This window comes from Callospermophilus lateralis, chromosome 1 (genome assembly GCF_048772815.1).
Source record: "Callospermophilus lateralis isolate mCalLat2 chromosome 1, mCalLat2.hap1, whole genome shotgun sequence".
Lineage (NCBI taxonomy): Eukaryota > Metazoa > Chordata > Mammalia > Rodentia > Sciuridae > Callospermophilus > Callospermophilus lateralis.
The window spans coordinates 138,516,639-138,542,546 of record NC_135305.1 but is presented as its reverse complement, the minus strand read 5'-3'; the positions used below and the strand labels follow the sequence as shown (position 1 = coordinate 138,542,546).

Below are 25,908 nucleotides of genomic sequence, written 5' to 3'. Positions count from 1 at the left end.
GGTGAAGATAGCACCACATGAACAATATTTACTGCTTGTGCTCTTCAAAGTGGTGGTCACTGAACCTGCACCACACCTGGGGCAGGCAAGCAGTGCTATGGCAGAAATTGGGGAGCCAATAGGTGGATGAGGTTCCTCTTCTGACATCTTTCTATTCCTGAGGCCTTGACATTCTGGACCTGTGATGCTAAAGGCAGCATTGATAATTTCCAAAATGCCTCTGGGGTCATTTTTCCACTGTTCTGATGAATAGCACCTGGTTTCTATGGTTCCATACTGTTCATAAAATTGTTTGGCCATACCTTGGAGTTCTTTTCCAGACATGCTTATTTCATTCTTTACAACATGGCCAGACTAAGAATTTCTGAAATAAATCTTTATTAAAAAACATATTTACTTATTTATTTTTATGCAGTGCTGTGGATCAAACCCAGTGCCTTACACGTGTAAGGCCAGCGCTCTACCACTGAACTATAGCCCTTGCTCATAAATCTTTTTAAAAAATTATTTTGTGGTATTGTGGATCAAATCCAGTACTGGACCCTTTCCTGTGGGGAAGGCCATGAGACATGCCCTTCACTGATCTGGGCATGACTTTGGTTCTGTCAACTCTACCCACCATGAGTGCACAGATGGGTGGAACACTCTTGCCTTAATTTCTCTATGAATCTAAATAGCTTTTTAAAATTCTTGGCTTAATATAGTATGGATGCAAGGGCCTCACACACACTACTGAGTTACACCCAAGCCCAGTTTTCCAAGTCTTTTTTTTTTTTTCTTGTTTTTAAATTTTTTTTTAAGTTGTTGATGGACCTTTATTTTATTTTTATGTGGTATGGGGATCGAACCCAGTGCCTCACACATGCTAGGCAAGCACTCTACCACAACTCCAGTCCTGCTTTTTTTTTTTTATTATAAATTCTGTCCTTAATCATTTCTGTCTTCTCACATTTTACTATAAGTGGTCAAGGGAAACCATGCCACACCTTCAACACTTGCTTAAAAATTTCTTCTACCAAAGATGCAGGTGTGCACCATTAAGCCCAGATAGATATCTTTGTGTTCATTTTTTTGTTGCAAAAGTAGCTGAAACCTATTCATCCAACACAAAAATTATATTACCTTAAAAAATAAAAAAAGAAAAAACAATGTCAACAGGTTCCTCAGGATGGCTGGGGACAGGCTTCAGGATTGAGAGCAGCCATTTACTCCAGAATGTACAAAAAAACAAAATCAACACCTGTTCAAACTGGCTTTGTGTATTTTCCCCACACCTGGCAGGGGGCGTGCGACCTTCAGAGGCCTTATCTACTTTAAGAGAAGTATGCTGGCGATCAGAGGCACACCCCTATAGTCCCAGCTACTCTGGAGGCTGATGTAGGACCACAGCTTTTGCCCAGGAATACTAGACCAGTCTAGGCAGCTGGGCAGCATAGCGAGACACCATCGCGTGTGTGTGTGTGTGTGTGTGTGTGTGTGTGTGTGTGTGTATGAATGAGGGAAGGCGAGAATGAGGAAGGGAGTGAGAGAGAAAGAGAAGAAATAAGGAAGGGAATGACTGAGTAAAGAATGGAATGAATGAAGGAAAGGAGAAATAAATGAGGAAGAGGAGGGAATGAGGGAGGAAGAGATGAAGGAGGGAATGATGGATGAATGAATATGAGGGACAGAGGGAGTGAAGGAGGGATAGTGAATGACCGAGGGAGGAAGGGAGGGAAAAGTGAAGGAAATGGTTTTACACCGCGTGACCCTCGCCAATAGGTGTTTGTTCCTTCATTCACTCGTTCCGCTCCACCAGGTGCCAAAAGCAGTGTCAGCGGCGGAGGCCACCTCCGCAGTTGCGGCGCTTTTCAAAGAAAAACAGGCTCTTCGGCTGCAGTGTAGCCCTTTTGGGCACCCGCTTCCGGCAGCGAGCCGCAGAGTGACTCCCCCGCCTCAGCCGACGCCCCCAGGCCTCCGTCCTCACCGCACTACGCTTGCGCGGAGGACCTACGTGACGACCAAAGATCCCGCCCCGCCCCCTGCGAGTGCGGCCTCAGCTTGCGGCACCAGGTCAGCTGCGAGGCGTGGGCCGTGCGGGCCCGGCGGGCAGGCTGTGAGGTACCTGCGCAGGGCAGGGTCGAGCGATCTGCGCGGGAACGTGAGGGCGGGCGCGGCCGGAGGCGCGGGGGCGGCGGCCTGAGGCGAGCCCGCGGCCTGACGTGGCGGGGGCGCGGCGGGCGGGACCCCCGGGCGCGGCGAGATTGAGGGCAGGCTCTTGGCTGGCAGAGGATCTGGGCCTCCGCGCAGCTGCAGGCCGTCTGACTTCTTAGTCTGCTGGTCAGCCCTGTAGCCCAGGCAAGTCCAAGTGTGGCGTTTCTCAGCCGCGACGCTCGGCGCTGCACAGAGCTGGACTTGCAACAGGCGGGCAGGTCCGGGTCTGGCCGAGGCCACCTGGTGTGATCTAGGTTTGCCAGGCCTTAGTTTGCTCTGCCGCGCGTCCAGGTCTGGGCGGGATGGGAGGGTGGCAGAGGCTGCAGCCGCGGGTGCTCATCCTCATCAGGTTAAGGGTTTTCCTGAGAAGCCGGGGATCGCGCTCTCTGTGCAAAATTCTCGAGTCCCACTATTTTAGATAGTGGGCAGGGGAAACAGAACGGATCTGGGCCTGCGGATCTGGGCCTGCGCAGCGGGGACGCCACCACCTTAAGCCCCGAGCTCCTCCCCAAGGGGCCCCTAGCTCTGGGCCTTCTCGTTGAGGCTGGGCCTTGAGCTGGGAAAAACTCATTCTGGAGCACAAATGGGTACCGTTTGAAAGCTTCCCTTCTGGAAATTAGAACCCACTCCCTTTTCTGTTCTCTGCAAGCTGTCCGCTTTGCTTTTGTTGCAGATTTGCTTCATACTGCTAAGGATTGGGGTTCGTGAGGGCAGACACTGCTTGTTTTGGGGCCGTACAGAAGACTGAGGATGTCTACTCAGTAAATGATGTTTGGAATTGGGTTGAATATTCCTCTAAAATGCTTTTGGCTGTCTCATCCATAAATTCATGAAAATTAGTTTTATGTCCTTCAGTTTGTACCTGTTTGGGACTTTCTAGTTTTCTCTCTGCTTCCCCCTAAAACTGAATAGCATGAAATGGAGGAACCTTGCTTGGGATGACTAGAATTGGGGATGTTATGGGAGTGGGGTAAGGGGAGGGCTAGTGGAGGGCTTCAGGGTAGGGTAACCCTCTGTCAAATAGAAAGGGTGAGATGGATGCCAGTGTCTGAGTTTCCACAAGTCCTCTCACCAATACCACTGTGGTACTGGGGTTTGAACCCAGGGCCGCAGACATGCAAGGCAAGAGCTCTGCCACAGAGCTCCATCCCCAGGACAGACAGACACACACATACATTGGGTTTTGAGACAGGAGCTGGCCACGTTGCTCAGGCTGGCTTCTAATTTGCCATCCTCCCATCTCAGCCTCCCAAGTAGCTGGTGTAAGCATGCACCACCAACACCCATCTCCAGGAACATTTATTTATTATAGAAAAGCATCAGAAATGATTAACAAAGAATGAGTCACATTTTCATCTAATTTTTTTTTTTTTTGTACCAGAGATTGAACCCAGGAGTGCTTAACCTCTGAGCCACATCCCTAGCCCTTTTTGTTTTTTATTTTATTACTGAGGTTGGCTTTGAACTTGTGGTCCTCCTACCTCAACCTTCTGAGCCACTGAGGTTACAGGCATGTACCACCATGCCCAGCTCCACCTAATTCTTTACTTTAAAAAGTACTACCGATTACAAAAATGTGGTTGTAGTCAGAATTGCTGTTCTTTTTAATTTAAATCAGCAAAAGTGTAAAAGAAACACTCTTGGTAAGCTAGACAGTGGCCTGAATCAGGTTTTCATTCTTTGCTGGTGGGGAGAATAAATTGGTACAACCTCTATGGAGGACAATTTGGCAATGTTCATTAAAATGACAAGTGTACTCTAAAAATAAAATGACCCAGCAGTTCTGTATCTAGGAAATATTCCTCAGATATCTGCTGCACGTATGGCACATCTAAATGACTCAATGCACAACTGTTTGCAATAGCAAACAATGGGAGAAAGCCCATATGTTTCACCAGGATTGGGGGTCAGCTGGGCAGGGGTTGAGAATGTAGCTCAGTGGTAGAGCACTTGCCTAGTGTACGTGAGGCCCTGGGTTTCATCCCCCATGCTGTGGAAAAAAACCCACAGATTCCTTCTGGAAGGGTATGCAGGAAAGTAAAATAAAAGTTTCCTCTGAGAGGAGATCTGGTTGGTGCATAAGTACATAGCAGGAATAATATTACTGTCAAATTCTAATGTTTTGTCTTACGTGTTTTTTTTTCTTTTTTCTTTTAAAGAGAGAGGGAGAGGGGGAGAGAGAGAGAGAGAGAGAATTTTAATATTTATTTTTTAGTTTTTGGCCGACACAACATCTTTGTTTTATATGTGGTGCTGAGGATCGAACCCGGGCCGCACGCATGCCAGGCGAGTGCGCAACCACTTGAGCCACATCCCTAGCCCCTTTTCTTGTTTTTTTAAGAAGCAAAACATTCCCTTTTTTCTTCCTAGAGAAAATGCTCATCCTGAATTTGACGTTTCTTGGTTTGTTTTGTTTCGTTTTTGGTACTGGGGATTAAACTCAGGGGCATTCAACCACTAAGCCACTGAGCCACATCCCCAGCCCTTTTTAATTTAGGGACAAGTTCTTGCTAGATTGCTTAGAGTCTCGCTAAGTTGCTGAGGCTGGCTTTGAACTTGCAATCCTCCTGCCTTAGCCTCCCGTGCCACTGAGATTACAGGTGTGTGCCACCATGCCTGGCTCTTGTTCTTATAAATGTGTTTATAGTGTTTTATGCCATACTATCTATCTATAAGCAATATTGGATAGTATCATTTTGTATGTCTTCAAACTTTTTGTAAACCAAGTTGTACTATAGTGATTCTGCAATTTGCTGTTTTCTTTCTGTATGACCTTGAGATTTTACAATTTTGGTAACTGTATCTTAAGTTCTAATTTGCTCATTTTAACTATTGGCTGTGGTTCTGTTGAATTCCTGTGCCCCAACACCTGTTCTCCTGAAGGTGATGTTTTGGTAATGGCTAGTGCTTCTGCAAATACATGGTCTTCAATGTTGCATTTTAGGCTGTGCTCCTTCATAGAAGGGAATTGGTTTTCACTCTCCACTCAGCACCTAACTGAGTTCCTTTAATTGTGCTCGATAAACACGCTTTGCCTGCACACGGAAATCTTCCTGTTTATTATGCTTGTTTTTATGGTGGATGTTTAGGGAATAGCTACATGTATACTAAAAGGGAAGATGAGCTGCTGCGCTCAAAGCTATGGCAACCCTGTTTGAGAGGTTGATGTTTGTTAAGACAATCAGTCATCATGGTCACCCCTTGAGAAGGAGGCCTCTTGAATGTATGGTGGTCACAGTGGTGATGAGGAAGTTAAGGTTTGGAAATAGGAGCCAAGTGCCCAGAGTCTGTGGTTAGCAAGTATGTCCACAGGCACTTTGAGATGCTTGTGAGATAGATCCCTCCAGAATACTACATCTCCTAATGGTGAATAGATAAGACAGGTTCCAGTGATTGGGCATGTTTATCATATTTATGATAAGGAAATAAAGGTACAAATGATTGAGTTAGACCACAACCAATATAGGATTATGAGGGGTCTAGGAGAGAGACTGAAAGTGTTGAGAGGATGACAGTTTTTTCTTTTGGTGTAAGGCCAGGAAAAGGAAGGAAGACCTGAAGGAGGATTTTGAACCAGGTCACAGGGAGCCTCAGGTGGGAAGCAATAAGGAATTATCATTTAAGATTATATGGTGGACTGGGGATGTGGCTCAAGTGGAAGCGCGCTCGCCTGGCATGCGTGCGGCCCGGGTTCGATTCTCAGCACCACGTACAAACAGGGATGTTGTGTCCGCCGAGAACTAAAAAATAAATATCAAAAAGAAAACTTCTCTCTCTCTCTCTCTCTCTCTCTCTCTCAACTCTCTCACTCTCTCTTTAAAAAAAAAAAAAAAAAAAAAAGAAAGAAATTATATGGTAAACTCAGGGCATTTTAGTACCTTCTTGTGGCCTGGACAGAGGCGCCTAGGGAAGATGAGGCAAGAGATAGGAAAATCAGTCGGGGCATCATTCCCTTGATCTGATCCTGAGTAAGGGCTGTGGAGGAATAAAAGGGTAACTCTCTGAGACAGGAGAAAGGAAAAAAATCAACCTGAGGGTCTGATAGGGCACAAGACTTAAAAGAGAGCTTATTGAGACCTTGCGGTTTCCATATGGAAACAGAAACAGTACCAGTGACAAAAATAGATGGGTCGAGAGGACTTCTGGTTGGATTAGGCACTGAACTGGAGATGTGATTGGGTGAGTGAGATGAAAGGAAGAGATCAAGAAAAGGGGACTTGCCATAGGGCAGTTTCCAGGCAGGAGATACTCCTAAGCAGGAGGTAATCAGTGAGGATATGCCTTAGCTTTGGCCATCTCTGGGGCCTTGGTGAGAAAGATGAGCCAATCCACAGTGGGAGGAAGGAGTGAGTTGGGGAGTAGGGGTGGGCAGAAGTCCTAAATTCAGGACACAGACTAGAGAGTTGAGTGTGTCTGATGGAAGGCATTAGAGCACACAAGTTCAGGAGGAGGGAGACATGGGCAGCAGGGAGGTATGTTCTCCTAGACCTCAGTAGTGAGTAAGGATACCTCTTTTTGGACAGTTTTATATTAGAATTTCTTTTTCATTTTTGATTTTAAAGATAATGTAGGGGGACTGGGGATGTAGCTACATTGGTAGAAACCTGGCCTAGCATGTGTGAAGTCCTGGATTTAATCCCTAGCACTGGGGGAAAAAAAAAAAAGTGATATAGCAGGGAATTTAAGAAGATACGTATTTGGGGAGGGGAAAGTAGGGTAACTTGATGTACAAAGAGCAAATGTCCATGGCCTTGTGACTGATTGGCTACTGTATAGCCTAGAAACCATGCAGCTTTTGCTTACCATGCAGACCACTTATTCCTTGGTCTGGAGCAGTTGGCTGTCTACAGTCATTTCTAGTTTTTTACAGTCTGTATGGCAAAAGTGTGTTGCAATAGGTTTGTATTTCTGGTTGGGATTCTGAGGCTCCCATTCAAATCAGGGTGTAGGTTTTGAGTATACCAATTCAATTATTAGAAAGTAACCTCAAATTTAAAATGTGTTGCAGATGATCTCTAATGCGCCATGTCTAGTCCAAGTTACTGTGCTTGACTTTTAGACTCTTAGTAAAAGAAGGCAGGTCCTGGAAATGGTATCTTGGTCCTCACCTTCCAGGAGAGGATTTCCAAATCTGGGACACTGCATTTGGGTTTCCAGACCACTTCTCAGGCCTTGCCTTTTTTGGGGGGTAGTTCTGGGGATCAAGCTCAAGGTCTCACACATGCATGCCTGGCAAGTGCTCTACCATTGAGCTAACACCCAGATGGTGGCGGGGTGATACTTTTATCTCTCCTTTTATAGTTGAGGAACCTAAGGCTCAGGGTGGCCATGTCACAAGTCCTTGGTGGGGCGAGCTCACCAGATTTTGGAAAACTTTTACCCAGGTTTCCCAAACACCTTCTATGTTACTATATTACTGAAGGAGACAAAATGAGATGAAGAACTTTGGGGATGAAGGAACACAGGTCATCAGGAAAAAAGAAAAGTTGAACCAGAGGTGGGAGGAAACAGGGAACCATAGGGCTTGGAATCATAGGGAACACCCAAGTGAGGGAGGCACAGGAGCAGAATGAACAGCAGGTGCCTCAGGTACAGAGTTGGCCAGTTCATGCATGGCAAGGGTTCCACTACCTGCTCATTCCCTGTCCCCTCTGTCTTCAGCAGACAGGCCACAGTGGTGAGGGTTGGTGTGGCTGTCAGAATGGCTGAGGAGCAGGAATTCACCCAGCTGTGCAAGTTGCCCACACAGGCCTCCCACTCACACTGCATCAACAACACCTACCGCAGCACACAGCACTCTCAGGCCCTGCTCCGGGGCCTGCTGGCTCTCCGGGACAGTGGGATCCTCTTCGATGTCGTCCTGGTGGTGGAGGGGAGACACATTGAAGCCCATCGCATCCTGCTGGCTGCATCCTGTGATTACTTCAGGTAAGTTACTTACACCTGTTTTTACAAGGACAATAATACAGGTGATCCTGGCTCTAATATGCAGGCATCCTGGCACTTACAGTGTCTCCTATTCATCCCAGAGCCATTCCATTCTTGTCTCTTGTTTACATCAGAGCCATTCCACTGCCTGCTGTGGAGATTCAGTCAACAAGTGTGATACAGAAGGAGCCTTAAAGTTTGTTCTTTTAGCTATCCCATTTCTTGGTCATGTTCTCTTTATTTAAGATAGTCATGCTTGGATTTACTTATAATGTTGCCTTTTATAAAATTAATCTTCTGTTTCAAGGACAATACCTTGGGTTAAAACAGATTTGCCTTTTATTTTACTCTGGTTTCCATCCCTATCCCCATCATCTTCTTTTGGAAAAATTTGAAAAACTGAGGAAAAGTTAAAAGAATAATATGATGGACATCTGAATACATGTCAGTTAACACTTTTGCCACATTGCTTTCCTGTCTTTATATAGGCATACTTTTTTTTTTTTTTTTTGGTACCAGAGATTGAACTCAGGAGCACTCAGCTACTGAGCCATGGTCCCAACCTTATTTTGTATTTTATTTGCTCTCACTGAGTTGCTTAGCACTTTGCCATTGCTGAGGCTGGCTTTGAACTCATGGTCCTCCTGTCTGAGCCTCCCTGGCTGCTGGGATTACAGGCGTGTGCCACTGCGACTGGCTGGCCATACTGTTTTTAGGCAGTAGGAATTGAACCTAGGACCTCCTGTAATTGAATCTAAGGCCTTCTGCATGCTAAGCAAACATTCTACCACTTAACTATATTCCCAGCCCTTTTAATTTTGAGATAGGGTCTTGCTAAGTTTCCCAGGCTAACTTCAAACTTGTAATCCTCCTGCCTCAGTCTTCTGAGTAGCTGGAATTACAGGCATGCACCACTGCACCCAGCTACATATACTTTTTTTTTTTTTTTTGGTATTTAGATTGAGCCCAGTGGCACTTTACCAATGGGCTATATCCAGCCCTTTTTATTTATTTACTTTTTAAATTTTGAGACAGGGTCTTACTAAATTGTTGAGGGCCTTACTAAGTTGCCAAGGCTGAATCTGAACCTGCAGTCCACCTGCCTCAGCCTCCCAAGTTGCAAGAATTATAGGCAAGCACTACCATATCCAGCGTACACATACTTTTTTAAAAAAGACATTATAACACCTTACCCTTAAGTCTTTTAGTACTCCTCTCATTATCATAATGCTAGCTGAGAGGTGCATATGAGCCCTGGTCACTCTTTTGGCACCCTGTAGGTGCTAAAGCCTAAAGCTGAGTGATTATTACTGTGTACACATTGTCTACACAGATACATAATGTTTAGAGGTACCCTTTCCATGGCACTCACCTTCTGGCTCACACCTCTCCTCCTCAAATATCAGCCTCTGGCCCTCCCAGTAGTCTCTCTGGCTCCTCCAGCATTTTTCATGACTTCTTGTATGACCCCACGTCAGCCATAAGCACATTGGGAAGAACCAGTAGCTTGTCTGTCTCACACTCTTGAGCTGGAATCTGCCTCTTAGTCCTATGAGTGCCTAACATGTAGGGTTCTACAGATAGAACCAGAACCAACATGATATACATACATGAAAGGAGAGTTATTAGAAGAATTGATTCATTTGGTTGTGGTGGCTAAGAAGTCTCATAAAAGACTTTCTGCAAGCTGGAGACCTTGGGATGCTACTAGCATGGCTCAAAACAAGTCTGAAAGCCTCAGAATTAAAACTGATGATATAAGTCTCAGTCTGAGGCTACAGGCTTGAGAACCCTGGGGAACAATTGATGAGTCCTGGAATCCAAAGACCAGAGAGCCTGGAGTTCTGATGTCCAAGGACAGGAGACAAGAGTGTGCCAACATCAGATAAGGGAGATCACCCTGTCTCTGCCATATTTGTTCTGTGTGGGCCCTAGCTGATCTTCTCCATTCAGTCTACCAACCCAAATCAATCTCTTCTGGAGGCACTAATAATAATGCTTTTTCAGTTTCTAGGTATTCCTTAATCTAGCAAAATTGATACCTAAAATTAACCATCACAAGCATTTGTCACTTGGAGAGCCAAACAGTACCTATGACTTAAACAAATACATTTCTGTCTGCATGGCTCTGTACCCTAAGAAGTTGGGTGCCACTACCCTCCTTTCCTGCTGATGGGAATGAAGCTCAGAAGGAGGAAGGGCTTCCAACTGAGAGAGTGGGACTCACACCCCAGTTTTTCCATGGTTATTCCATTCCACCTCTGATTCTGTTTGATCATTTTTATCTTCCATGCTTGATGGTAGTTTTCCCTTTTGCTCTCTATTTTTAGTTTTAGGAATTATAGAGCAAAATACTTTATGTGTATGTGTGTATATGTGTTGGCAGGTACTTGGAATTTAATTCAGAGCCTTGCACATGCTAGGCAAGCACTGTACCACTGAGTTACACCCCTAGTTTATAACCTGTTTTTAAATGTTTCTATATAGCTATACACGTTGTCTCTCTCTCTTTTTTTTTAACGTCCATACACTTTCTTTTTGCAAACACTAATACACGATTCTAAAACCCCAAAAGTTCTGAAATTCAAATTCATTAAACCACAAAACTATAATATATATATAATTTTGTCCTGCTTAGTGTGAGTCTATGAATTTTACTTTGGAAATACTAAGGTATTTGAATATGAGGTATTAATCCAGATCCCACTTGGTGTAACCTCCTGTATGGCATATGTATAGTATTTCTTTTTTTATTATTAAAAAATATAAATATCTATTTATTTTTTTATGTGGTACTGAGGATCGAACCACTGAGCTACAACCCCAGCCCCATGTAGTGTTTCTTTTTCTACTGCTAAGTTATGTTACATCCCCAACATCCCCACTCTTTTTATTTTATTTTATTTTGAGACAGGGTCTCATTAAGTTGAAGAGACTGGCCTTGAACTTGTAATCTTCTTACTTAAGCTCCCATATAGCTGGGATTATAGGCGTATACTACCATGCCCAGCATGCACAGTATTTCTCAGTTAAAACCTGAATTCTGAACATTCTGTCTTCACAGTGTTGGATGAGGATTAGGACCAAAAGGAGCCATTGCAGGAAATTTTCTCCTCCACATCATATCAGAGACAGCACACTGGGTTAGGGTTCTGCGCTTTGGGATATCCTGGAAATTCCAGGTACCAACAGTAGAGGTGGCTTCATTCTTTCTGCTGCAGAATGTTCTGTGGTATTCATACCCCTTACTTTTTTGGTTGGTCACTAACTGCTGGGAACTTGGTGAACATCTTTTCATCATTGCTGGGGATCAAACTCAGTGCCTTGCACATGCTAGGCAAGTACTCTACCACTGAGTTGCATCCCTAGCCCTTGAACATCTTTTTTAAAATTATGATTTTAAAAACACACATGCCAGGCATGGTGGGTGCATGCCTGTAATCACAGAGACTTGGGAGGCGGAGGCAGGAGGATTGTAATTTGAGGTCAGCCTCAACAATTTAGTGAGACCCTATATTAAAATTAAAAATATAAAGGACTAGAGACTTAGTTCAGTGGCAAAATGCCCCCGTGTTCAACCCCTAGTAAACACACATACACAGACACACACACACATGCACCAACAATCACATAAAATTTGTCATCTCCATTTTTTTTTTTAAAGAGAGAGGGAGAGAGAGAGAGAGAGAATTTTTTTAATATTTATTTTTTAGTATTTGGCGGACACAACATCTTTGTATGTGGTGCTGAGAGGATCGAACCCAGGAAGCACGCATGCCAGGCGAGCGCGCTACCTCTTGAGCCACATCCCCAGCCCCTGTCATCTCCATTTTTTTAACTGTGCAGCTCAATAGTATTAAGTATATTTATATTGTTGTTAAAAAAAATCAGAAGATTTCATGTTATAAATCTGAAACTCTGTACCCACCAAGCTCTATTTCTTCTTTATCTCCTCTCCACCAACCCTAACAACACCATTCTACTTCCTTTTTCTTTGAATTTGACTACTCTAGGTACCTCATAAATGGGATCATTTAGTATTTATCCTTTTGTGACTGTTTTATTTTGCTTAGCATAATGACCTCAAGGTCTATCCATGTTGTAGCAAAGTTTCCTTTTTTTAAGACTGAATGAATCCCATGGTATGGAAATGCTATATTTTGCTTATCCATTCATCTGTTCATGGATTTTGGGGCTGCTTCCCCCTTTTGGCTATTGTAAATAATATTATCATTAACATGGGTATATAAATATCTCTTTAAGACTCTGTTTTCAATTCTTTTGGCTGTATCCCCAGAAGTGAGATAGCTGAATTATATGGTAATTCTAATTTTAAGTTTTTGAGGAATCACTATAGCAGTTGTGCCATTTTACATTGCCACCAGCAGTGCACAAGGTTTCCAATTTCTCCATATCATTACCAACTCATTATTTTCTCTTTGTTTGTTTTTTAAATAGGGGCCATCCTATTGGGCATGAGGTATGAACATTTTTATTTTAACTTTTTTTTTTTTATTGGTACTTGAATCAGGAGTGTTCTACCCCTGAGCTATGTCCCCAGCCCTTTTTAATTTTGAAGAAGGGTGTTAGCTTTTGTGTCACCATGATGAAAATATCTGGCAGGAAGGAAAAGTTTACTTAGGGCCCACGGTTTCAGAGGTCTCAGTCCATAGATGGCCAACTCCATTGCTCTGGGCCTAATGTGAGGCAACACATCATAAGGAAAGGGCCCAGTGGATGAAAGCTCATAGTAAGGTCAGGAAGCAGAAAGAGAAGGAGGGGAAGAGCTACAGGAAAGAAGCACTGTTCTAGGGAGTGTCCCAGTGACCCAACTCCTCTAGCCCTGCCCCACCTTAGAGACAGGGTCTCTAGTTGCTTAGTGCCTCGCTTTTGCTAAGTCTGGCTTTGAACTTGCGATCTTTCTGCCTTAGCCTCCTGAGCATAGGCATGTACCTCCATGCCCAACCCAACAATTCTGACACAATTTCTGAGTTATTAAAATGTAGTAAGTATATACTAAAGAATTAAATATCAATTTTTGGTTAAAAAAAAATATATATATATATAAAAGGGAATAGATATGTATGTAATTTTTCTTTTGGGATTTTTTTCCTACCTGATTTTTATCTTGAAAGATATTGATCCTACAGAATGATAGAAAGACAAGTTCAGTGACCATCTGTGCCTTTGGCCTAGATTCATCACTTACTAACATTTTGTAAGATTCACTTCAGAGGAATTGCAGACATTGTGACATTTTATCCCTAAATACTTCAGTGTGTCTCTTTAGGGGCATTCTGATATACCTATTATAAAGTCTAAGAAAATTTATAATCATTACATAATTTCATCTGATATTTGAATCCATATTCAGATTTTCCTAACTGTCTTTAAAATGTTTTATATTTCCTCCTTCCTCCCTCCATTCAGGGTCCAGTCAAGGTTCATGCAGTGGATCCTTTCTTAAGATGATGAAATCTGTCAGTCTAAGTGCCAGTGTACCTCCTCAGGGGGTAGTGATCAGTATTGACATCATGATCTTGGAGGTCCTGGGCAGAGGAATCAGACAAGGGAAGTGCATGCAATGGCACAGTTCTGAAAAGTGCAGACCACTACAAAGTGCATGGGGAAGTGCTTCAAGAGGCTGGCTACACGTGGAGTAAAATGTTTGGGAATCAACTTACCAGGCATGTGCCAGGTCTGTAGGAAGATGACTTGCAAGACCTTAAAAGAGACCACAAGGGTGACTGGACACATAAGAAGGTCCACTGTATTCATTGCAAAGATGCTAGCTCTCTCTTTGTTAACTTAGACGTTTAATGTGTTTCTTCCCAAGAGGGTTTATTGGGAGGAGGTGCACAAGCTAATTATAAAGGTCAAGTGAAAAAAAGCAAGCAGCAGTTAAGAAATTGTTGAAAGCAAAGGTAATGAAAGGAGACCAGCCCTAACCTGGACATATTATGAAGCTGAAGTATTTGAAATGGCTTCTGGTGGGTAAAGAGAGGAAAGATTATAGAAAAAGTCTAGGAATTTTGGAAATGTCACAAGCACATCAGGAACTTTGTAGGTGATAAAAAGGCATCATAAATCAGGAAGGAGTAGACAGACATCAGTGTTACCAAGTAGAAAAGCATTAAGTCAGACCTTTGTTTTACACCTTATACCAAAATTAATTCCACGTGGATCAACAGTTGTTTTTGTTTTTGCAGTGCTTGAGTTCAAATCCAGGAGCCTTGTACATGCTTGGAAAGTACTCTACCATTGAGTTAAATCTTAGCCAGATCAACAGTTTTAAGTGTGAAGTATTAAACAATTTTTAAAAAAATTAGAGGAAGATATAGGGAAATGTTTTCTAATATAATCAACCCAGAAGGAAAAAGTCCTTCTAAGTTTGACGTAAAACTCAGACACAAGAAAGAAAATGATAAGTTTGACTACATTAAAAACAAAACACGTGTGATGGGACACACCTATAATCCCAGCAATTTGGAATGCTGAAGTAGGAGAATTGCAGGATTGAGGCTGACCTTGGCAACTTAGACCCTGTCACAAAAATAAAAAAGCCTGGGGTATAGCTCAGTAGCAAAGTGCCAATGGGTTTAGTCCCCAGTACCACAAAATACAAAGAATGCTGGGCACATTCCTGTTATCTCAGCTACTAGGGAGGCTGAGGTGAGAAGATCACATGTTAGATGCAGCCTGGGCAATTCAGTGAGACCCTATTTCAAAACAAAAATTTTAAAAGGCTATGATAGAGGGCTTGCCTAGCAAGTGTGAGGCCCTACGTCAAATCCCCAACACTACCTCCCCCAAAAGACAAATTTATGCATTCAGAATATATCATAAAAACCAAAAGATAGGAGCTGGGATTGCCTAGCATGCATGAGATTCTGTATTCAACCCCCAGCACTACAAAAACAAAAATGAAAAGGTAGGAACAAAATTCAACTAATAGAAAATTGGCAAAAATTTTTTCTATTCAGAAAAAAATTAAAAAAAAGGTTCTTAGACACATGATGAGAGTTTTCTGTCTCATTCATTGTAAGATTTCTCCCTCTCATTGTAGCAGAGTTAGAGCTTCCTAGGTTGTGGGTGCAGAGGAGGCACTTGGTTCCACTGTAGGGAATGATGTAAGAAGAGCAAAGTGTGATTGTATGTCCCAGCAGCTGCTTTTGTGGTTATTAATCCTGGCATATATAGATACAGAATACTGTGGGGCGGGGAGACTATCCATTATGCGAAATAGCAAGAAGATTCTAACTAATCTAAATGTAGAACCTTATACACATAGATAAGGATCAGTTTACAAGATGTTTAGTTAAGTAAAAACTAAGGTGCTGAATATGAACTGCCTCAGGAATAGTGAGTGCTACCCTTGGGAAGGGAACCAATTGGAAGCTGGGACATGAGGTACCAGCAGATTTTCAGTAGATTTTAAATCTTGAGCCATGTATGTTACCCAGTTGAAACACAAAAATCTATCTATTTTTGTTTTGAAATAGGGTCTCTACTATCTTCAAGTTGCTGACTGTCACATTTAAATCTTCAGCCCTAGGCTGGGTCTGTAACTCAGTAATAGAACACTTGCTTAACATGTGCAAGGCCCTGGGTTCCATCCCCAGCATAGCAAAACAAAATAAATCAAACAATAACAACAAAAACACTCCAGCCTTGGCTGCCAGCTATTTACTTCTCAGTACCTAATCACATGTCCTTACTTGGTTATCTCACAGGCATCTCACCGTTGACCATGTCAATGACAGGACAATGACTATTCTCCCTAAACTAGTTCCTCCTGAATTTTTACCCACTGGTAAGAGTGTCCCCATCTACCCAGCAGCGTCACCCGGCAAAGTCCCTGAGTCCTCCGTGCATTTCCTGAAATCAGTCTGTCAGTAGATTCTCTCTCCTGTGCCCCAGTAGAGCTCTTCAGAACTCTCAGCTGTGACTGCAGCCACACCAACCTGTCCAGGACCTAGGTCACCTGTAGTAGCCTCCTGTCTAACTGATCTTCTTACCCCTCCAACCCTTCTTTAGGCCCTTTGCTTTAGGCTTCCAGACTGTTCGTTTATGCCACACTCTGTAAAATTCCCACACAGCAGTGTCTCATTAAACTCAGATTTTAGTGCACAGTCTACCCTTCCCTAGAGGTAACCAGGCCTGCCGCCCTGCCTGGTCCTGACTCATCTCCTACTTATTTCCCCCTGTCTTGGCTGCCCTAAGCTTTTCCTTGCCCCAGAATCTGAACACCTGTCTCCTTACCTGGGATGCCCTCCACTGCCTGGCATGTACTGCTACCAACCTACCCTTAGGTCTCAGTTCCATGGAGGAGCCTATCCCTGCTTCATCTCAGTGCTCCAGTGAGTTACACCCAGATCAGATGCCCTTTTGAGTTCCTTCCCAGCATTTCCAAATCCAAAATACCATGCTTCTTTTACTTTTTTCTTTTTTCTTTTTTTTTTTTTTAACTTTTCTTATTTGTACTTTGCTAGCATTAAACTTGTACATAGGAATCTTTCCAACGTACTTCATGATTATCGCTTCTTCTCTGGAAATTGTTATTAGCATTTGGTAGGAGCTTAATAAACATATGTTGAATGCAATGACTCTTATTTTTATTACTTGTTTCCCACTAATTAGCATATTCTTTCCAAACATACTCTGGAGTAGCTGCTGCTCTGACCTGAGAACTGCACTAGTGAATGAAGCAAAAAACAAGCAGGCATGGGCTTGCCTTCATGAAGTGTATATGGGGGCACCTGAAAGCTCACGGAAAGGGAGACAAGTGATTTCTAGAATGGCTGCCCAGACTCTCAGACTCCTTCCATAGGTTGACTTCCATGTGCATGCTGCTTACTCAGAGCATACAGTGGTCAGCATTCTACTATGCACACTGCCAGGCAGCCCACTCTCTGTTACCCTATTGATGAGTACTTGATTCTCCTTTCTAAGTGTTCTTTGTGGCTTGGACTGGATCTGACTATTATAACTATGGTCTTTTCTCTTAACTTTGCAGAGGAATGTTTGCTGGGGGATTGAAAGAGATGGAACAGGAAGAGGTCCTGATCCATGGTGTATCCTACAATGCCATGTGCCAAATCCTGCATTTCATATACACCTCTGAACTAGAGCTCAGCCTGAGCAACGTGCAGGAGACACTGGTCGCTGCCTGCCAGCTTCAGGTAAGACTCACCTCATCAAGCAAAGCAGATCTGTATCCCCTTGGGGTTTCTCCAGATACCCATGGTACCCACTGGGTAGTGGCATTGGTATAATGTGGGTCAGAAGGGTCAGGACACCAGGCAGTGAAGAAGCTAAAGCAGAGTGACTTCCAACAACCCTGGGCAACCTTGTTTTCTGCCTCTGCCCTTTACTCTTTTGCTGCTCCTTCTCCCTGACTTGGTCTCCCTGCCAGGAAAAAGATCTTGCAGAAAGGCAAGTGGGGTGACCCTGAGGCTTGTGTGTATAAGGGTCTTTGTGCCATGGTGTCAGTGTCCCCAGCCCAGCATGTGCAGGCCTTTTCTGCCTCCTTTCTATGTTCAGCCACTCCCATCTCTTTAAAATTGTTTTCAGATACTTGTTTCCTATAGAAGTATCAAAATTTCTGAAGGTTTGGTGGTGTGTCTTAAGTTTCAGAAGATTTCATTGACTCAGTAGTGTGGGAGCAATTACACAGGGCTGGACCTTCAGGTGTTAGTCAGAAGCTCAGTCTAGGTTGAGTCACTTCTTCCCACTTTTCTAGAAAGTGAAATGAAATGTTACGCTGAGTTTGTCACGCTTGACTTTTTACTCAGTTTAGAGCTTGTTTGGGCCAATTAGGAAAAACTCAACCTGTCTTGTGGGTATCTGGAGGCCCTACCTGGCACACCAAGGCTGTGGTAGCCTCCCACACCCTGCTTGCTCTCTGGTTGTGTATGAGGTGTTCCATACATACTTGTTAGGCTGATCGAAGCATGATTTGCCTTGCAGTACTTGCATGAGGGGTGGGTGGAGTTGAGCCAGTGTGGCCTTTATAGCAGAAGATTTTCCTTGTGTTCTTTCATTGAGAGATCTCTCTTATTCCTACCTCCCTGTCATGGTTGCATGGGAACATTCATCTGGTTCTCCAACCTCCCAGCACTGCCCTTTCCTCCTCAGCTGGCTCAGAAAATCTCCCCACAGTGTGACTGAGATCCTCCTGTCCATCTCCTTTTCCATGTTGTGCACCCTCCTGGAGTTCCCCTTAGTCTCCTTGATCTGAATCCTTTGACCACTGTACCAGCACCCTGGGCCCAGAACCTCAGACTCCTTGAGCCTTTCCATCTTTTTCATTCACTTTATTCAGGTTTGGATAAGTCCATCCTCTTTAATCATACTTGTAACTGTCTCTGTTCTGTTTCCATTTCTTTCACATTTGTTCTGGTTTCCATCTCTCTATATCCTCCTCCTAGCTGGTTTCTGCCCTCTCCTCCTCCATGCATTGCTCATGCATTTGGATACCAAATTATCCTCCCTAACACTTCTTTCCTTCTCACCTCTCAGCACAGACACCGCAGTCTCTGTTGGTTTGACCATTGCTCCTGAGAGCCCGAGGCCATCTTGGGGGCAGCAACTGACTTTGTTTTTTGTGTATTTTTTACAAATAAGTATTGTATAAAGCAAGTTTTAAAAATTTTTTTTTGTAGTTGTAGATGGACAGAATGCCTTTATTTTATTTGTTTTTATTTTTATGTGGTGCTAAGGATTGAACCCAGTGCCTCACACATGCTATGCAAGCACTCTGCCACTGAGCTACAGCCCCAGCCTGTAAAGTAATTTTACCTGGCATAACATCATGGAGTCCATTTGTTACTATAGCAAGTGACTACTGGTAGCTTGCCCCTGTTTGCTGTGCTCTGTGCTAGTCCAGGATCTGACTTCATAATGTCCCCAGAGACCTGGGTCTGAATTCCAACAAAACTCTTCTATTTATTTATTTATTTTATTATTTTTTTTTTTGTACCAGGGATTGAACTAAGGGGCACTTGACCACTGAACCACATCCAGCCCTATTTTGTATTTTATTTAGAGACAGGGTCTCACTGAGTTGCTTGGCACCTTGCCATTGATGAGACTTGCTTTGAACTTTTGATCCTCCTGTCTCAGCCTCCTGAGCCACTGGGATTACAGTCATGCACCACCATGCCTGGCTCAATAAAACTGTTCTTTCTGGGTCACCCCATGCAAATGCTTCCCTTCTCTGTGCCTTTTGTGGGCCTCTGCATGGGTGTGCCTCGGCTGTATCCCCCATGAAATTCCATCTATCACAGGGCTCTGAAAACAGGATAGGAAGGATAGGATGGGAAGCAGAGAGGTTCAGGTGTAGGAGACCAGGTTCTTTCCAGGGAACTGCTTCTCAAGCTCATCTAGAGCTGGCTCTCACATTCTCCTCAAAACCTGGTCTTCAGGACCCAGGCCTATGACAGAAGTAGTAGTTTAGAAGAAAGATGCAAAGCAGAAGTGCCTGCTAAGGTATAAAACAAGTGGTCAAATGAAGACTTTCAGAACCTAACACAGCACCATGGGGATATCTCATGTGGAGCACATACCTCTCTAACAGTTTGCAGGTGTCCATTTAGCCCTTAGCATATCACCTGGTAAGCAAGCCTGAGCTTTCTTTTGAATTTTAAAAAAGAGTTAAATGTTTATTAATAAGCTTCAAATAACTATTCCACTGAGTGCAATAGTTAATTTATTGATCAGGTACAGTCCTCCCTCTGTATCCTTGGGGAATTTGTTCTAGGACTCCCTGCAGATACCAAATTCCAAGGATGTTCAAGTCCCTAATAAAATGGTATGATATTTGTATATAACCCATGTACATCCTCCTGTCATAAATTATCTTTAGATTACTGAAATATCTAATCCAATGTAAATGGTTTGTAAATTGGTGTTATGCTGTATTCTTTGGGAATAATAACAAGAAAAAATTTATGTGTTCAGTACAGATGCAATTTGTTTTTTCAAATTTTTTGGGAACGGAGTACCAGGCATTGAACTCAGGGGCACTCTCGACCACTGAGCCACACCCCCAGTCCTATGTTATATTTTATTTAGAGACAAGATCTCACTGAGTTTTTTTGCCCCTCGCTGTTGTTGAGGCTGGCTTTGAATTCCCATTCCTCCTGTCTCAGCTTCCCAAGCCACTGGATTTACAGGTGTGCACACTGTACCTGCCTTGAATTTTTTTTTTTTTTTTTTAAAGAGAGAGAGAGAGATAGAGTGAGAGAGAATTTTAATATTTATTTTTTAGTTTTCGGTGAACACAACATCTTTGTTTGTATGTGGTGCTGAGGATCGAACCCGGGCCGTACGCATGCCAGGCGAGCGTGCTACTGCTTGAGCCACATCCCCAGCCCTTGAATATATATATATATTTTTTAACCTATAGTTGGTTTCTTCACAAGTAGAACCTGCAAATAGAGAAGTCTAGCTATACTCCCATTTTTATTTTTATTTATTTATTGGTACTAAGGATTGCACCCAAGAGCTGAAGTCTACCAGTAAACTTGCTTTTCATTTATCTATTTATTTATTTTTAAAAAATATTTTTTCCTTTGTAGTAGACATAATACCTTTATTTTATTGGTATTGATATTTTTTATGTGGTGCTGAGGATTGAACCCAGTGTCTAACACATGCAAGGAAAGCACTCTACTACTGAGTTACAACCCCAGACCTATTTTTTTATTTTGAGACAGGGTCTTGCTAAGTTGTTGAAGATCTTGTTAAATTGCTAAGGCTGGCCTCATATTTATGATCCTCCTGCCTCAGCCTTCTGTGTCACTGGGATTATAGGCATGCACCACCATTTCTGACTATATTTCCATTTTTAAAGAAACTCTAAAATTCCGTTTCCTAAAGAATTTATCAGCACATGGTTTGTCATCCCAGGTATTTTTCACTAGAGCACATCCTTATGTCTTTTCTTCTGCCATGCTTTGCCTTTCAGAGCCCAGGGCATCCTTGAACAGCATTGGCAGAGAGCAGGTCAGGTTATAGATCAGTTCTTGGCTCCTTCTCATCCAATTGCCATTCTCTCAGTTGTTTTCCTTCCCATCCATCAGTGATTCTATGCAGTTGAGAATAGGTAATTCAGACACTTGGGGACTCTGCTCTCACTGGAGTCAAATAGGTCTCTTGACTCAGGCAGGAGTCTCAGGATGGCTTGCCAGATTTTCAAGAAAGTCAAGTCATGATCTTGAGGTGAATGCTGGGCAGGTATCTGGAGATGCTCTGCTGGAACTTTTGATTGTGTGTGACATTGGGCCTGGTCCTAGGTCTCATGGGCTCTGGTGGGATCTCTGGGCCTGCAGCTTTGACTGAGCTGCCTATAGTGAGAGTCCAGCAGGAGAAAAGAACTGGATATATGTTTTCAGTCCCTGTACTTTTGGAGAGGCAGACTCTTATAAAAAGCCCTAGGTGGGGTCAGGGAGTAGTCCAGGGCACCTTCCCAATCAGGGATGCCTGACACAGTGACAGTTTATGTTGCTTCATTCTTCTCTGGAGAGCCTGTACTTTTGATGTAAAAAGATAGTTGGCATATATGAAGGATCCCCTCTGTGCCAGCTAGTTCCTGTGCATTTGTCAACATATTCCTCTCAACTTTAACTATTCCTGTTTTATAAATAAGGAAACTGAGGCTTAGAGATTAAGAATATGCCACATTTGGCCCACTTGGTATGTTTCCCAGTCAGTCTGTTGTAATCCCCAAATATCTCTAGTGTGTCTGGAAAGGTTAGGGACAGTTGAGAGGGGCTGTGTACGCTTTATTTCTGCCATCACTCTATCCCACTCCTCAATGTTGTTGGCCAACCCAGGCTTAAGTGGGTGTCCTTCTCTTTGCAGATCCCAGAAATTATCCATTTCTGCTGCGATTTCCTCATGTCCTGGGTGGACGAGGAGAACATCCTTGATGTCTACCGGCTGGCAGAGCTTTTTGACTTGAGCCGCCTGACGGAGCAGCTGGACACCTACATCCTCAAAAACTTTGTAGCCTTCTCGCGGACTGACAAGTATCGCCAGCTTCCCTTGGAGAAGGTCTACTCCCTCCTCAGCAGCAATCGCCTGGAGGTGTCCTGTGAGACTGAGGTGTATGAGGGGGCCCTGCTCTACCATTACACCTTGGAGCAGGTGCAGGCTGACCAGATCTCCCTGCATGAACCTCCCAAGCTCCTTGAAACAGTGCGGTTTCCTCTGATGGAAGCTGAGGTCCTTCAGCGGCTACATGACAAGCTGGACCCCAGCCCACTGAGGGACACAGTGGCCAGTGCCCTTATGTATCATCGGAATGAGAGCCTGCAGCCCAGCCTGCAGAGCCCCCAGACGGAGCTTCGTTCAGACTTCCAGTGTGTTGTAGGGTTTGGGGGCATTCACTCCACACCATCCACAGTCCTCAGTGACCAGGCCAAGTACCTGAACCCCCTGCTAGGAGAATGGAAACACTTCACTGCCTCTCTGGCTCCCCGCATGTCCAACCAGGGCATTGCAGTGCTCAACAACTTCGTGTATTTGATTGGAGGGGACAACAATGTCCAAGGATTCCGAGCGGAGTCCCGATGCTGGAGGTAGGAAAGGCCACTTGTTGGTACCTTTATGTTCAGGTAATACTGAACATAAGTGCAGGAGTCATGTATTAAGAAGCCTGGTCAGCAGACATGTGAAGGGCATGTCACCACAGACTTAGTTCTTCAGTTTGCTTTTTACATGAAGGTTGCAGCTTGTCAGAGATATACTTGTTTTGTAGAATAAAATCCAGGTGAATTCAGAGAATGTGGACTATAGCGATACAAGGAAAAGGGGCACCAGGATTGCTTTCTTTTCTTTTTCCCCCCTCCCCTGCTTCTCAGAAACCTCCTTACCTTGGATCTCAGCTTTGCCATGGAGGAGCCTGACTGGCTCAACCTAAGGAGTGGGAAGCCATGGCAGGAAGAAGCTGAAGAATTCTGGACAGGGTAGCTGCTTCTTTCATCTTGCTCTCTCTTAAGCTTTGCAGTTTTTTATTTCAGCTTCCTTGCTGGTCTTCTCTGCTCTTACTTCTCTTTTAACTGACCTACATGGTAGAGGATGACTTCCTGCTGCCATCCCCACCTGAGAATATGCTCAGCCTGAGGATCAGGAAGGGCCAACAAACAATATTGAGCCTTCTGTTAAATTCTCTTTGTCCCAGTATACATCTGAGTGCTAGGTACAAGGTCCTTCTGGGAGGAGGTAATTTTCTTAGGGGGTTTTATGGGTTGCTATGTTCTATAGGATGCTTCTAGCTCTATCAGTCAGAAGGCTGTGACCTCAGAGATCCATTTCTTTGCACAGAGCTAGAGACAATAGGTCAGGTTACCATAATGTCAGCTACCAGTGGGTTTCCAGGTGACCCTCTACCATACCTTGGTGCATGTGGAGTCACCCCACCCTGCTGGCTGAGAGTGCTGCAGAGTGCTAACTGCTTTTGGCAGCCCTGAGCTAGGCACTGACACAGTTTTATGTTCATGTTCTGTTTTCTGCGGTAAGGGTGGGGATGGGGTCTGGCTTGGCTGTGCCACTTGGATACAAGCGTAGTGATCTTAAGAAAGAGACAGCCATTCCTCATCCACTTCTGCTTTCAAAGCCCCAGGAAGCAATCGGTCACCTTTGTTATACCAATGTGACCTAAAACTTGCCAGTAATATGTTGTGATTAAATATGAGGAATGACAGAGTTCAGAAAGAAGGAAATAACTACCTTCATTTTCTCTCTAACCAAATGCTGTCTGTCCCTAATGGGTGTGACTACCCCAGGTTCAGGCTTCTCTCTGGCCAAGCCTCAAAACTTCCTTCAGTTTTGCAGCTGTGGGACCAAGGCCAAGCCTCCTTGCCTAAAGCAACCCACAAATCTGTAAAGCAAATCTCTGTAGATAGAAGTTGTAGACAATTCTGCGTCCATTCCCTGGGGGTGACAGCTAGGTAGTCTGCCTGCCCCTGTACCCTGTCCTCCTATAATGGGCCGTTGATCTCAGTTTTGCTCAAGACAATAGTCCAGATTCACTTCTGGTAGACATGTGCTATAAAACCAAAGCCCAACTCTGGCTGAAGCTAATATTAACCCCTGTAATCAATAACCACAGTCTCAAACTCCAGACTGGGAACTGGATCACAATGGTAGGTAGAGTTGGTGACACATGCCTTGAAAAGAGTAGGCACTCACAGGGTTGAGGTGGTGGGGAGGGCCATGGCATGCTGACCTGCCTACCAGATAACTTGTTTTTCTATCATTTCTACAAAATGAGAAACTTTCTTCAACTACCAGTGGTCTCCAAACTACCAAATGCATCTTTTGTGTGTATGTGTGTATTCCTGGACATTGAACCTGGGGCCTCATGTATGCTGAACATTCTACCACTTTAGCCCTGAATTTCTTTTTTAATTTTATTTTTCCTGATTTATGGTTTTAATTACAGGAATGTAAAGATCATTAAACATTATAAAGTATTTGAGTGTAATTCATGACACATACATATTGTCATATGTAGAAAAACTGTAGAGCTGACAAATGCCAATCAGTTGTTAAGTTCAACAGGCACATGTGATAAAACCTCCTCTCAGGTCAGAAAAATTAATTTTCTTAACTTAATAAAGAATATCTAGTAAGAAAAATAGGGAAACATCTTATTCTGGAAATAATTTCTCTAAAATAGAAATTAGAAATAAGACAGGGAAGATATGATATCCATTATAATGTTGTTAATAGTCAGCATGGTATTTGAAGCTCTAAACAATAAGACAAAAAGAAAGAAATATGGGGTAAGTGGATTAGAAAGAGAAAACTACCCTGAAAAATCCTAGAATATCAAGTAAAAATTTATGAAAACATTAATAAAATAGCTAGTTAGAAGATCAATTTAAGAACATCAGTAGCTTTAATAATAGAGACAAAACAATTTTTTAAAATATCAAAAAAGGATCCCATACAAAGCAGGGAAATTATAAAATATCTAAGAATAACTATAAAATGTGTAAGATTTTTATGGATAAGCTATACTACTTTACTTAAGAGCATATAGGACCTACATAAACAGAGTTATACCAAGTCCTCTGCAAATTATTATACTAAATGTAATGAAACACAAAATATAAACATATTTTTCTCTAGGACAAGATAATATAATTTCAAAACGAATTGGGAAAGGTGTACATGCAAGAATAGTCAAGGTTGGTTTTCTTTTCTTTTTGGCAGTTTTTATAGTTTATTTAAGCATACAAAAAAAATGTGCACATGAGCCACCTGTTCATTTTCTTTCCTACTCAGTCTGGTATTGGAATTGGTGAATCTGATGGCCTGCTGGGCTGTTCCATGCTGACTTTAAGGTTCTTGAAGGAAACATGGTGAGCAGTCATAGTACAGGAAGGTTTGTTGCACATTAGTAGCACTTCCAGCTCCTTGATAATGTGGATCAGGAACTTCTGGAGGCCTCTGGGCAACACATGCTTTGTTTTCCTGCTGCTCTCATACCAATGTTTGTCATAAGGATCTAGCCCTTAATCTTCTCTGTACCCTTTTGTCAGTATCTCTGGGTTTCTACCAGTTGTGCTTACTTTTGGCATATTGGTCTGACCAGATGCCAGATGAACTTCTTGGTCCTCTTTTTGACAATTTTGGGTTTCACCAGAGGTCTGAGGGGAGCCATGATGCCAAATAGGAGATGGCTGCTACCTTTGTAGACAGCATGGAGCAACAGACCCCACAGCATTCTTTAAAAAACCAGACCAGACTGGGGTTGAGCTCAGTGGCAGAGTG

At 43.3% G+C, this 25,908-nt stretch overlaps 1 protein-coding gene and 1 pseudogene across 3 annotated transcripts in view; one reads left to right on the top strand and one right to left on the bottom strand.

Moving 5' to 3' along the window:
• The first annotated feature begins 2,030 nt into the window (after positions 1-2,030).
• Klhl22 (kelch like family member 22) overlaps positions 2,031-25,908 on the top strand; it is a 39,384-nt gene continuing 15,506 nt past the window's right edge. The window contains exons 1-4 of one of the 3 annotated variants that reach the window (XM_076867034.1): positions 2,031-2,052; positions 7,858-8,121; positions 17,138-17,303; positions 21,988-22,706. In XM_076867034.1, the coding sequence (XP_076723149.1) occupies positions 7,895-8,121; positions 17,138-17,303; positions 21,988-22,706 (1,112 nt within the window). In that variant the 5' untranslated portion in view covers positions 2,031-2,052; positions 7,858-7,894. Of the gene's footprint in view, positions 2,101-7,854; positions 8,122-17,137; positions 17,304-21,987; positions 22,707-25,908 lie in introns of all 3 variants that reach the window. The other 2 variants (XM_076867026.1, XM_076867030.1) reach the window with 2 other exon arrangements.
• On the bottom strand, positions 24,855-25,798 carry LOC143412007 (large ribosomal subunit protein eL32 pseudogene; annotated as a pseudogene).